At 42.7% G+C, this 12960-nt stretch overlaps 5 protein-coding genes across 5 annotated transcripts; 1 reads left to right on the forward strand and 4 right to left on the reverse strand.

Moving 5' to 3' along the window:
* Window positions 1–1784: 1784 nt before the first annotated feature.
* On the reverse strand, window positions 1785–2258 carry GCK72_007745 (uncharacterized protein; the record flags this gene model as incomplete). The annotated part of the gene is made up of 1 exon (XM_053726418.1): window positions 1785–2258. The coding sequence occupies one exon, from the start codon at window positions 2256–2258 to the stop codon at window positions 1785–1787; it is 474 nt and encodes a 157-aa protein (XP_053590612.1).
* Window positions 2259–2335: 77 nt separating this feature from the next.
* Window positions 2336–2740, forward strand: GCK72_007746 (uncharacterized protein; the record flags this gene model as incomplete). Its single annotated transcript, XM_053726419.1, has 1 exon — window positions 2336–2740. One exon carries the CDS (start codon window positions 2336–2338, stop codon window positions 2738–2740), a length of 405 nt encoding a protein of 134 aa, XP_053590613.1.
* Window positions 2741–5516: 2776 nt separating this feature from the next.
* On the reverse strand, window positions 5517–6110 carry GCK72_007747 (uncharacterized protein; the record flags this gene model as incomplete). Its single annotated transcript, XM_053726420.1, has 4 exons — window positions 5517–5676; window positions 5720–5833; window positions 5879–5996; window positions 6044–6110. 4 exons carry the CDS (start codon window positions 6108–6110, stop codon window positions 5517–5519), a joined length of 459 nt encoding a protein of 152 aa, XP_053590614.1.
* A 4009-nt stretch (window positions 6111–10119) lies between these two features.
* GCK72_007748 (uncharacterized protein) lies at window positions 10120–11417 on the reverse strand (the record flags this gene model as incomplete). The annotated part of the gene is made up of 2 exons (XM_053726421.1): window positions 10120–10359; window positions 10551–11417. The coding sequence occupies 2 exons, from the start codon at window positions 11415–11417 to the stop codon at window positions 10120–10122; spliced, it is 1107 nt and encodes a 368-aa protein (XP_053590615.1).
* Window positions 11418–11928: 511 nt separating this feature from the next.
* GCK72_007749 (uncharacterized protein) lies at window positions 11929–12956 on the reverse strand (the record flags this gene model as incomplete). The annotated part of the gene is made up of 6 exons (XM_053726422.1): window positions 11929–12108; window positions 12172–12327; window positions 12404–12452; window positions 12496–12603; window positions 12659–12842; window positions 12890–12956. The coding sequence occupies 6 exons, from the start codon at window positions 12954–12956 to the stop codon at window positions 11929–11931; spliced, it is 744 nt and encodes a 247-aa protein (XP_053590616.1).
* Window positions 12957–12960: the final 4 nt, after the last annotated feature.

Raw genomic sequence — 12960 nt, forward strand, 5'->3', positions numbered from 1 at the left:
AGCATCGCCGACTGGAACCGCCAGTTTGAGAGTCTTGGAGGCGGCGGTGGCGCATCAAGCAAACCCAAAGAGAGCGTCAACACGCTGAATCAACAGTTTAATAGTCTTGGAGGCGGCGGGGGTGGCGCATCGAGCAAACCCAAAGAGAGCGTCAACACGCTGAATCAGCAGTTTAATAGTCTTGGAGGCGGAGGCGGTGGTGATGGCGGTGGCGGCGCTACCAGCAAACCCAAAGAGGGGGTGGCCGAGTTGAACGCCCAATTCCAGAGTCTAAGCGGCGGCGGTCCAATACCTCCCGGACAAGGAACGCCAACAGAGACTAAAGATCCACAGAAACCGGCGCCAGAGCAGAAAGATCAGCAGAAACCTGCGCCACCACCACCACCACCACCGCCAGAGAAGAAGGATCAGAAGAAACCCGCGCCAACAGAGAAGAAGGATCAGAAGAAACCCGCAGCAGAGAAGAAGGATCAACAGAAACCTGCGCCACCACCAGAGCAGAAGGATCCACAGAAACCTGCGCCAACAGAGAAGAAGGATCAGAAGAAACCTGCGGCAGAGCAGAAGGATCAAAAGAAACCTACAGAGAAGAAGGATCAGAAGAAACCTGCAGAGAAGGAGGATCAACAGAAACCTGCTGCGGCACCACCACCAGAGCAGAAGGATCCACAGAAACCCGCGCCGCCGCCATCATCAGAGAAGAAGGATCAGAAGAAACCTGCTGCGGCACCACCGCCAGAGCAGAAGGATCCACAGAAACCTGCTGCGGCACCACCGCCAGAGCAGAAGGATCCACAGAAACCTGCGCCACCACCGCCAGAGAAGAAGGATCAGAAAACACCGGCGCCGGCGGGCGCGGAAACGAAGAAGGAGGAGACTATCGCCGACTGGAATAGACAGTTTGAAAGTTTGAGCGGCGGCACGCCTGCTGGCGGAGAGACGACGACGCCGCCGCCAGAGAGTGTCGCAGACTTGAATCGTCAGTTTATGAGCCTCTCCGGTAAGCCTAAGCCAGCACCGCCAGAAAATCAACCGACACAGCAGCCGGCGCCACCAATTGTTCAGAAAAAGGGCGACGACGACGACGACGATAGTGTGGCCGCGTGGAATCGACAATTCGAGAGCCTGGGCCCGCGTGGGGAATCGATCGGCGCATGGAACCAACAATTTTTATCGTTGGAGAAGCAGCGCGCGGAGCACGACGAGGCTTGGCCGCTTTACGCCGCCTCCAGCATGCTTCTATTGCACAACAAGTCCACCGACGCGACAATCTATCGACAGCAAGTCGAAGAGTTTCGAAAGCTTCGGGCGAAAATTTCGACGAGCCACACCTCCACTTCTCGCGGGCTTTTACACTTTTCCAATGTTGGAGACCAAATCAAGATCGAGTTCCTCGATGGCGACATTTCGTTCGTTGAATTCGATGAGACGTGCGCCTACTTCCTCGGTTTCACGGATCCAATCGTGACAAAGAGCCAGCCGGCACACAAGAAAGTTGACTATTTCGGCAACGTTAGCACACTCTATCTCTATTGCGATGTGGTGGACCCGATCATTGTGGGAAACACAAAAAGCTCACTTTTATCAGTAATTCCATGCAGAGGCGCGTACGGAGAGATGATACATCACACGGTCACACACCCGCGCTATCTACCCCTCATGAACTCTACAATCGATAGTATTCGTGTCGAACTACTAACAGAGTTTGGCGAACCAATCGACTTCAACTGGGGCAGTACAATTATAGTGTTACATTTTAAGAGAATCGAATGATTTATTGTTGTCTAAGGGGGCGGCGAAGAGACGTATCCATGATTTTGTTTCAAGTAGTTTGCAATAAAAACATCGTCATTTGTAATGCTGTCAAAAACCGTGCAGATTGTTTCAAACGGGATTCCGCGTGCTTGCATCGATTGAACAAAAACACAATATCCGCCACACGTCAGCGCGCTGTTTTTTTGTTGCTTGCTCTTGTTGATTTTCACAACGGGAAACTTTGACAAGTACCTCTCAATGTGGGCGTTTGGTTTCTCGGCCAACGAACAAAAATAGTGACAAGTTTGGCGATCGTTGTCGACAAAAATGCTCTGCCAGTGCCTGCCTGGTTGGTCTCGTCGATCCGTGTTGACAACAAGACCAAATCTCCTTTTCCGGATTCGCCCCAGTGTCTCGAGTTCGTCAGCGCCGAATACACCAATGAAGGTTCGTTTGGCGCGGGTGTCTGCCAAAAGGAGTCGATCAATCTCGTCGGAAAACATGTATAAATAGGCCGACGCGCGCCAACCGGGTCTCTCACTTCTGCGCGCGCGCCCGCACACACCGTCTCTCTTTTATAATGACGCCGAGCCCTGTGGACTTGTCAAAGATTGACTACAAAAAGTTGCTGCGACGGAGCGTTCCTGGTAATGGCCCCTTTATGGGAATGCGCTATCAGCGTGGCGGAAACCAGCGTGGTGGAGGTCTGGGTGGAATAATCGGAGCGGTTGCCGGACTACTCCCAAAGTTGCTGAGTTCGGTTGCCGGCCAACAACTGGTGAGTGCAGGCAAAGAGTTGGCGTCGGAACTCGCTCAAGGCCAGAGCTTGAAAGCCAGTCTCAAGGGTGTGGCCCAGAAGAAGATGCGTGAGTTTGCCGGAAACGGACGCCGCCGTGGAGCGCTTCAAAAAAGGATAAAAGGAGGAGTGGTGACCGTTCTGAAGCCTCACTTGGTCTCAAAAACACGCCGAGACAACTTTCTCTAACGCGCCATGCTTTGCCGTATGGACCCAAAATCCCATGACGTCATTGTCGACGAGCTAGATTTCTCAACCATGCCCGGGACGCAGTCGGGCGTCCTCAATTCTCGCTGGACACCAATCGGCCTCAAAAACAACTTTCAAGAGGCCGGCCCGTTCGAGTTCATCCTCACAAACAACTCGCGCTCGTATCTGAATCTGAAACGCACCTACCTCGTGTTCACTTTTGGGATTACCGACGCCGCCGGAAACTATGTGACAATGACCCCCGAGGTGGCGAACTCGCAGGTATACGCGCCAATCAACAATATTGCCCATTCGATTGTGAGAAATTTCTCGCTTCACATCAACTCACAGCTCGCCTTTCACAACTCGTCAAACTACGCCTACAAGAGCTACTTTGAACACGTCCTAATGTACGGCCAGGAGATTAAAGACTCCACACTCACAGCCGCCGGCTTCTATCATGACAGCGCAATTGGAGACATGTCGAGTCTCGGATTTCAGAAACGATGCCTATCGGTACATGGCCAGGGCGATGTCCAAGTCGCCGCCAACATTTCAATCGATTTGATGAATCAACCACGTGTTTTGTTAAACTCTTGCAATGTGAAGCTGACTGTCTATCCAAACGACAGCAAGTTCCTGATTGAGGCTTTCAATCGCGATCCGGACACTGAGTTTCGCTTTAAAATCAAAGACGTCTATGCGCTTGTCAACGAATTCGACCTGGCCGACGGACTATCAAACGCTCTCGAGGCCGCGGTCATTGAGCACAAGCTTATTCAGTACCCGATGATTTCGTCACAAGTACGTAGTTTCTACATTGAGCCAAACCGTCTGGACGCGCCCGCAAACACACTGTTCACGAGTAAAATGCCTCGTCGAATTTTCTTGGGCCTTGTTGACGCAGAAGCGTATAATGGATCGTACGAGAAGTCTCCTTTCAACTTTCAACCTCACGGAATAACCGACATTCACATTGACTATTGTGGAATGTCGGTTCCGGGGCGTCCCTTCTCGCTGGATTTCACAAAGAACAAGTTTATCGAGGCCTACATTCAGCTGCAAGAGACTCTGGGACACACGCGAAACAACTTTAGCTGCAACTCTATTAGCACAAAAATGTTCAAAGAAGGCGGCTACACCATATTCGGTTTCGAGCTGAGCCCCGTCGCACAGGACAACTCGCTTTTTGAGCTGGTGCGCCAGACCAATATCAGCGTTCGTCTCAACTTTCGCGATAAAACTCCAGAAGGCGGCCTCTACTGTGTAGTCTACGCGGAGTTTGATCAGATTTTTTCTCTGGACGCTCTTCGTAATCCTATTATCGATAGTATTGTCTGATTTCCGGGCGTGTGGTCGTGAGAATTTTGTCGAACGCGGTCATTTGTTGTTGTTGCACCAGAGCGAGTTGGTGAGCTCTCACGCGATGGACCCTCCATCCTCCTCTTCCCTCTCCTATTACCCGTCCAATTTTCAAGAAGATGGTACATTTGAAGGAAATTTTGAATTTGCTGATCGATATCTCATACCACAAGGTAAGTTTCGTAATAATATCCAATTTGTAGTTGTTTTTGATGATTCAGAACCCGTTAAACCCACCAAGCCAAAAACTGGGAAACAACCGTCTTTGCTCGTTGCAAAACACAAGGCAAAGCAGGACAGACCTTCAAGTGCGGCAGACAAGGCTCGTTTTCGAGAGTCACGGACATTTGTTCACGTACCAATTTGTGAATCTTGTCGTGATGCATCTACACTGGAAAAGTCAGTGCTGAGGATTCCGTTGTGTGATTCGTGTCGGCTGAGGTTGTTATCAAAATGTTCCAAATGAGGTTGTTTTTGAATGTATTTCTTTCTTTCTTCAATAAAATTTTTATAATGAAAAGCGTGTGTGTGTGTGTGTACAATACGCTTTTTTCCAAAACTAAATCCGCAGAGCTCAGGCGCGGAGGTCAGGCGCGGAGGTCCAGGCGCGGAGGTCCAATCGCGGAGGTCAGGCGCGGAGGTCCAGGCGCGTTTTTTGGGCCGCCGCCGCCGCTTTTTTCATTTGCTTTGCATTTGTTCATGGCGATCGGTGAGTGGTGGTGGCGCCCGCTCTCTCGTCGTTTTTGAAATTTTCCGACTCGCGCCGGGCTCTCTCTCTTTCTCTCTCTCTCTCTCTCTCTCCCTTCTCAAAGTGTGGCGAAATTTTTTGGAAATTTCCGCTTGAAATATATCAAAACTTGAGAAAATTTTGCAACGAATACCGATACCGATCACTAGTCTTTTGTAAACCGAATAGTTTATTTATTGCGTTTTGAGTTTTCGCGCAATACATCGGGTGCTCGATTCCCCGCTTCCCTTCTTTTTTGCCGCCCTAGTGTAATAGGCCGCGGTGGTGGTTTTCTAGTGGGTCCTTTTAATTTTGTTTTGAAATGATTGCGAAATTTGGGCCTTTTTCCTTGTTGTATGTTCTTTGGTGTGAAGCTTTCGAAATTGACACGAAATTTGAAATTTGGCGCGAAGTTTGGAAATTTGAAAATTGGCGCGAAGTTTGGAAATTTGAAAATTGGCGCGAAGTTTTGAAAATTGGCGCGAAGTTTTGAACATTTTAATTTGGCGGGGGGTTTTGAAATTTGAAATTGGCGCGAAGTTTTGAATTTTGACATTGGCGGGATGTTTTGAAATTTGAAATTGGCGCGAAGTTTCAATTTTGAAATTGGCGCGAAGTTTTGAAATTTGAAATTGGCGCGAAGTTTGAAATTGGCGCGAAGTTTTGAAATCGAGGGGGTTCCCCCATCTATCTCTTTTCGCCTCCCCCGATTCTCGCCCTGGTGTTTTTCCCCGCCCTAGTGTAATAGGCCGGGGGCACGATTTGGGGGGGGATACGTAGATCATACATACTACTTGCATTCTGCTTATGCTCATCGTATCGGCAAATGCATCGATACTCTTCCAGACTTCAAATACAAATTTTACACTTGAAATCACGATTTGACTTACTGTTTTTTGAAGGCTTCAGTGACACGAACTGATGACACGAACAGCAATAGAGCTCGTAACTTGAAATCTATGAAGTTGAGCTTCTCTATCTTGTGGGCGAGACTCTGGCTGAAGCTGAAAAACATTTGAGTGGAATTGAAGAAAATACGTGGTACTTACTGGTCTCTGTAGACATCCCAATTTCCCTTCCACTTTTCCTCTGCAACTAGACCCTTCCAGTGTGGGTTTAAGAATATGACTATTTCAGTCATTCGGTTGATTGTGCCACTTTTACTTTCTGAAAATGTGATTTTGAAGAGAAATATGGACTCTATAAGAACATACCTCCCGGAAACATTGTTTGATATGGAGCCCAATCAATCCCAAATTTCGAATGCTCGTAATATTCCATGTTTCGAAATCAAAAGACACGCAGTTACGATGATGAGTGATCTGAAAAGAAAAAACTCTTAGTCTAGAAGAAGATAAGTTTTTGAATTGCTAGAATAAGAGATTGATCATTTATCAATCGGTTCTGAGTTTAAGTTATTTTTAGGAACATTCATATCCATTGACAAAGAATATTCAAAATAAATGTTTTCAAGGCTAGGACGCTTTTCCAAAACAAAACAGTTTGGAACTTTGTAATTCTGAAATCTGATGTCAAAATATCTCGGTTTCGGAATATCCGGTATTTTTGATTTTAGATTACGATTGCTTTGGATATTCCCACCTTTTCAATCAATTTTATAATTGTTGGTAGTCCATCGAAACTTCGAAATTCCAGCGACGTCTTCTGATCACAGACGGTTTGGATTGAAGAAAAATCGATAACTAATTGAGACGACGTGGATCTTCTGGAAGAGAATAGAAGTATTTGGAAAAGTAGAGTAGGCCTTGACGTTAGTTCAAGTGAGCGTGAAAAATATTCTTTTTCTCTCTGAAATTTTTTTCAAAAGTTCGCGGGTTTTTTTTCAGATAAAAAATTTGAATTTGAGCAAAAAATAGGAAAAAAGAGAAAGTTTTTTTGCTATGGCTATGGTTGATGAAGTTTGCTATGGCAAGTAGTTACGGCAAGCTTCTTACAACCACGCTCTACCGAAACTGAGAAAAATATTCGGTGACTTGAGAGACTCAGAGAGAAAAGTAGTTTTTTGACAATGTCTGCCAAAGTTCGATTCCTCATACCGTACTTTCGTCTTTTCCTTTTTTTCCTTGTTTATTTTTCTAGTTTTTTGTTAATATTCAATCTTTAAATTAAATTTGAGTTATTTATTGACATGAATTTAAACTAGAGTGTACAATTGAGGCTCATTCCTGGTTAGATAGGGAGAGGTAGAGAACAGTTAAAGGCGAGAAAATTCTTAAAATTGAATAAAAAAATTTAAATTTAAATAGGTAAGATCAATAAATAGAAAAAGAAAATGACTTCGAAAGATGAGATAGAACAATGAAAAGAACGTAGAATATAGAATGACAGATAGAGAATAAGAACATTCACTGACTCGGTTCGTATTTCTCAAAGACCAGAGCTCTCACATTATGTTCTGAGAATATGACTTTCCGGCTCTCTTTCTTCACAACGGCATCATCAACACACTTCCATTTCCTACCACATCGCATCCAGCTCACATAGTGGCCATTACTGCGAGGACAGAATTCTGCAAACAAGATCACCGCCCATTTGAATCCAAACATCTCCACGATGGAGTCTGTGGTCAGATTTAAAATTTTATTTCCTCCGTGATCGACCATCATGACATGATAACGACCTTTTGGAGTGACCACCCTCTTCCGATACATTCTTCCACCACAACTGTGCTCACATCGTTCCGAGCACAGTGTTGACATGTAGGAATCTTCGAAACTGTGCTGGAATGTTCCAGACTTACGGACCCAGAGATAACTCGTCTGCTTAACTTCTCCTGTACTTTTACTATCACTTTTAGTACACCATTCACAATTCTTCTCGTATTGTTCCAGAAATTGAATGGGCGTGAGGTCGATTGCTTCCGTTTTTCTCGTAAATTTTACAGTTTTCCTCCGATTATTCCTCGGAATTTAGTATTTTCTGATCGGATCGTCGTCCTGTCCAATAACTCTCCACAATAGTGCAAAAATTTCTCAAAAATGGTTTAATCGATTCGAAAAAATCTGATAAAGTCTGGAGAGAGTCCATTGCTGATGAGACCGTGCTCTCTATTCCAGAATATTCTTTTTTGTTCTTGTCCAATGGAAAACGGTCGAAACAAGTGTTTCTTCTTTCAAATAGAACTTACAATTTTGAATATCAAAAAAATGCATTTCAGTTATCTTTGAGAACTTTTCAGACAAGTTTTTTCTGATTTTTGGAAGTTTTGTTGTATTTTCTAACTAAAACAAGAAAAATAATTTTATTTAAGCGATTCGAAAAGCTTTTACTTGACATAATAAGAGTTCCAATTCTCTTTTCTATTCTTCGAGTAGCGAAATCATCAGTTCGGCAAGTGTGACCAACGAGATTTCCTGAAATAAGAAATTGTCAAATTCTTGCGGTTGTTGACGTTTTAATACCTTGTCCCGTCCCAAGTTTTTCATATCATTCCAAAGTAGCTCCGAATTTTCGCATCCCGCGAGTCCCCACGCCATCAAATCGAGCGCCTCCATAATGACGTATTTGTTTACTTTCAATACGTCTCTCTCTCTCCTCATGTTCAGATTCCACGACGGTTTTCGCAATGTTTTTGAGAAGTGACAGCATTTGATGTTCCGTCAACATCTAAAATATTAGGATATTCATATGAAAACATTATTGAAAAGGTGTATGGAATGAAATATTTACCTTCGCTTATGTTTCTGCTTTCAATGACAACAACAACTCATCCTGCGCTTTCACTTCGTCGTCTTCATTGTCGTCGACCTCCTCGTTGTCATCTTCATCATCATCGTCATCTTGCTCTTCATCCTTCCGAGTTTTCGCATTCTTCTTCCCATTCTTCTTCGCAGCGACTTTTCTGAAATTAATCCAATTTGAAGTGATCTATAGTTACTAATTATACCTGTGATTGCCTTCAACTATAACCTCGTTGCAATCTGATCGTATCGATACGATACGATTGTGCTCATCGTATCGACACATGCATTGACCCTCCTGCAGCCTTCACTAATGAATTTTACACTTGAAATCACGATTTGAGTCACTGTTTCTTGAAGGCGTCAGTGACACGAACGGATGACACAAACAGCAATAGAGCTCGTAACTTGAAATCTATGAAGTTGAGCTTCTCTATCTTGTGGGCGAGACTCTGGCTGAAGCTGAAAAACATTGAGTGGAATTGAAGAAAACACGTGGTACTTACTGATCTCTGTAGAAATCTCAATTTCCCTTCCACTTTTCTTCTTCAACAAGATCCCTCCAGTGTGGGTTTACGATAATCGGTTTTTGGATTTTAATGCCTTCTCTTTCTGAAATCTGAATTCAAAATATCGTGGTTTCGGAATATTGGGTATTTTTGATTTTGGATTACGATTGCTTTGGATATTCTCACCTTTTCAATTGACTTAATTTTTGTAGATAATCCGTCGAAACTTCGAAATTCCAGCGACGTCTTCTGATCAAAATAGGCGGTTTGAATGGGAGAAAAATCGATAACTGATTGAGACGACGTGGATATTCTGGAAGAGAATAGAAGAATCTGGAAAAGTAGAGTAGGCCTTGACGTTAGTTCAACTGAGCGTGAAAAATATTCCATTTTTCTCTGAATTTTTTTCAAAAGTTCACGGGTTTTTTTTCAGATAAAAAGTTTGAATTTGAGCAAAAAATTGGAAAAAAGAGAAAGTTTTTTTGCTATGGCTATGGTTGATGAAGTTTGCTATGGCAAGTAGTTACGGCAAGCTTCTTACAACCACGCTCTACCGAAACTGAGAAAAATATTCGGTGACTTGAGAGACTCAGAGAGAAAAATCGTTTTTGGACAATATCTGCCCAAGTTCGATTCCTCATACCGTACTTTAGTTTTTTCCTTTTTCTCCTTGTTTATTTTCCCAGTTTTTTGTTAATATTCAGTCTTTAATTTAAATTTGAGTTATTTATTGACATTGAATTTAAACAAGAGAGTGCAATTGAGGCGGGGGAGATAGGGAGAGGTAGAGAACAATTAAAGGCGAGAAAATTTTATAAAGTTAAACCAAAAAGTTAAATTTAAATAGGTAAAATCAATGAATATGAAAAGAGAATGATTTCAAAAGAGGAGATAGAACAGGAAAAGAACGTAGAATATAGAATGACAGATAGAGAATAAGAACATTCACTGACTCGGTTCGTATTTCTCAAAAACTAGAGCTCTCACATTATGTTCTGAGAAAATGACTTTCCGGCTATCCATCTTCACAACGGCATCTTCAACACACTTCCATTTCGTACCACATCGCATCCAGCTCACTTAGTGGCCATTACTGCTTGGACAGAATTCTGCAAACAAGATCACAGTCCATTTGAATCCAAACATCTCCACTTTGGAGTCTGTGGTTAGATTTAAAATTTTATTTCCTCCGTGATCCACCATCATGACATGATAACGACCTTTTGGAGTGACCACTCTCTTCCGATACATTCTTCCACCACAACTGTGCTCACATCGTTCCGAGCACAGTGTTGACATGTAGGAATCTTCGAAACTCTGCTGGAATGTTCCAGACTTCCGGACTCAGAGATAACTCGATTCCTTAATTTCTCCTGTACTTTTACTATCACTTTTAGTACACCATTCACAATTTGTTTCGTATTGTTCCAGAAATTGAATGGGGGTTAGGTCGACTTTAAGTTTCTGTAACATAATTGAAATGTTTTTTTCTATTTTTTGCAAAACGTTACCTTGATGAGATTTGAAAATGTTTCACGAACATCATGTACTCCATTTTCAAACGTTTCACCCAGAATCCGTCTCAAGTCACTGGTTGTTTGCTTATCTCTTCTGAATATCGCAGTCATCAAATCGAGAATCTCATTTTGGCAATAATCTTGAAATAGTGCTCGAATCTCCTTGCAACTGAACAGTATATTGCAGATAGTATTGAGAGAGCATTCTGGATTAGCTGAGTGATTCTCAATTAGCAAGTACCCTTGATCGGACGCCACGAAACGTTTCAATCCGTTTATAGCCATCTCAATCTCCTTAGAAATCATTTTACTCCGAGATGATTCATTCCCTTGCCAAGCTATATAATTCATCGGGTTCCAGCCGGGAAGATGACGGACGACGCATTCCTTTGGGATTCTCGAAAGTATTGACATTTCGGTCCTTGAATGGGGATTGAACGTAGGAGTGTAGTTGAGAGGACAACGGTATACTGAGATAGGAGGCAAATCGTTTTCGCCGTCAATATTTGAATTTGATCCGGAATCTGATGAATCTGACATCAGCCTCGCCACACCTGATTCTGGTTCCTGTGGAGACTCCATACCATCAACTTCTTCATACTCATCTTCTCCTTCTTCTGAATCCACAACAACTTCCATGTGCGGGGGTTCAAAAATTAGAGGAGACTCGATTCGTGGGTAGTCGTCAAAATGATCTCTATCTTGATTTCTGTCGATTGCTTGAACATCTTGGTGTGAAATATTCATGTCAACGTCTTCCATGTTCTCATCATTTTCTGGTTCTTTGTCTTTTCCATTCCCACTATTGTTCTGAATATCTTCCGTATTTCCAGCCTCCTCATCATCCGCTTCATCCTCCATTCCGTACCAGTTGAGTACTGGAGATCTCACTCTACCACTGATAACACCTGTTTCGAAAAATAAGAGTTCTGATTTTCCTTTTCTCAATTCTTATTTTTATGCGTTTCGGAAATTGAAAAAGGGAAAAACGTGATTGGAATTGGACGTAACCAATCTTTTACGGTCTCTTATGTTTCTTATTTCAACAGAAACTATTTCGGAAATCAAAAAGATGAATTTCAATAATTTTTGAGAACTTTTCAGACAATTTTTTCTGATTTCTGTTGAATTTAATTTATTTTTAAATTTTAGTTGTATTTTCGAGCTAAAACAAAAAAAAATAATTTTATTTAAGCGATTCGAAAAGCTTTTACTTGACATAATAAGAGTTCAAAGTAATCACACTTCTTTTTATTCATTCATCGAGTAGTTCTATCACGAGTTTTGCTAGTTCAGACAACGAGATTTCCTGAAATAAGAAATTTTCCCATTCTTGCTTCACGTTGCGATACCTTGTCCCGTCCCAAGTTTTTCATATCATTCCAAGTGGCTCCGAATTGTCGCATCCCGCGAGTCCCCACGCCATCAAATCGAGCGCATCCATAATGACGTATTTGTTTACTTTCAATACGTCTCCCTCCTCATGTTCAGATTCCACGACAGTTTTCGCAATGTTTTTGAGAAGTGACAGCATTTGTTGTTCCGTCAACGTCTAAAATATTAGGATTTTCTAATGAAAACATTATTGAAAAGGTGTATGGAATGAAATATTTACCTTCATTTCAGTTTCTGCTTTCAATGTCAACAGCAACTCATCCTGCGCTTTCATTTCGTCGTCTTCATTGTCGTCAACCTCCGCGTTGTCATCTTGCTCTTCATCCTTCCGAATTTTCTCATTCTTCTTCCCCTTCTTCTTTTCATTGCAACTTTTCTGAAAGTATTCCGATTTGAAGTGATCTATTGTTACTAATTATACCTGTGATTGCCTTGCACAACTATCTCATTACAATCCGATTGTGCTCATCGTATCGACAAGTACACAGAGCCTCAACCAACCTTCAACAATAAATTTTACACTTGAAATCACCATTCGACTCACTCTTTCTTAAATTGAGCAGTCACGCGTCTGGATGTAACGAAGAGCAAGAGAACACGGTACTTCAAATCAATGAAGTTGAGCTTCTCTATCTTGTGGGAGAGACTCTGGCTGAAATTGAAGAAAACACGTGGTACTGGAATTGAAGAAAACACGTGGTACTTACTGGTCTCTGTAACTGAGCCAATTTCCCTTCCACTTTTCCTCTTCAACAAGACCCCTCCAGTGTGGGTTCAAGACGATTGGTTTTTGGATTTTGATTCCTCTATCCAGAAGTTTCAACGCTTTCTCCATAAGTGACTGTATCATCACTATTTCAGTCATTCGGTTGATTGTGACACTTTTGCTTTCTGAAAATATGATTTTGAAGAGAAATATGGATTCTATAAGAACATACCTCCCGGAAACATTGTTTGATACTCGGCCCAGTTGATGCCGAACTTAGAATGTTCGTAGTGTTCCATGTTT

The sequence above is a fragment of the Caenorhabditis remanei genome, chromosome II, assembly GCF_010183535.1.
Source record: "Caenorhabditis remanei strain PX506 chromosome II, whole genome shotgun sequence".
Lineage (NCBI taxonomy): Eukaryota > Metazoa > Nematoda > Chromadorea > Rhabditida > Rhabditidae > Caenorhabditis > Caenorhabditis remanei.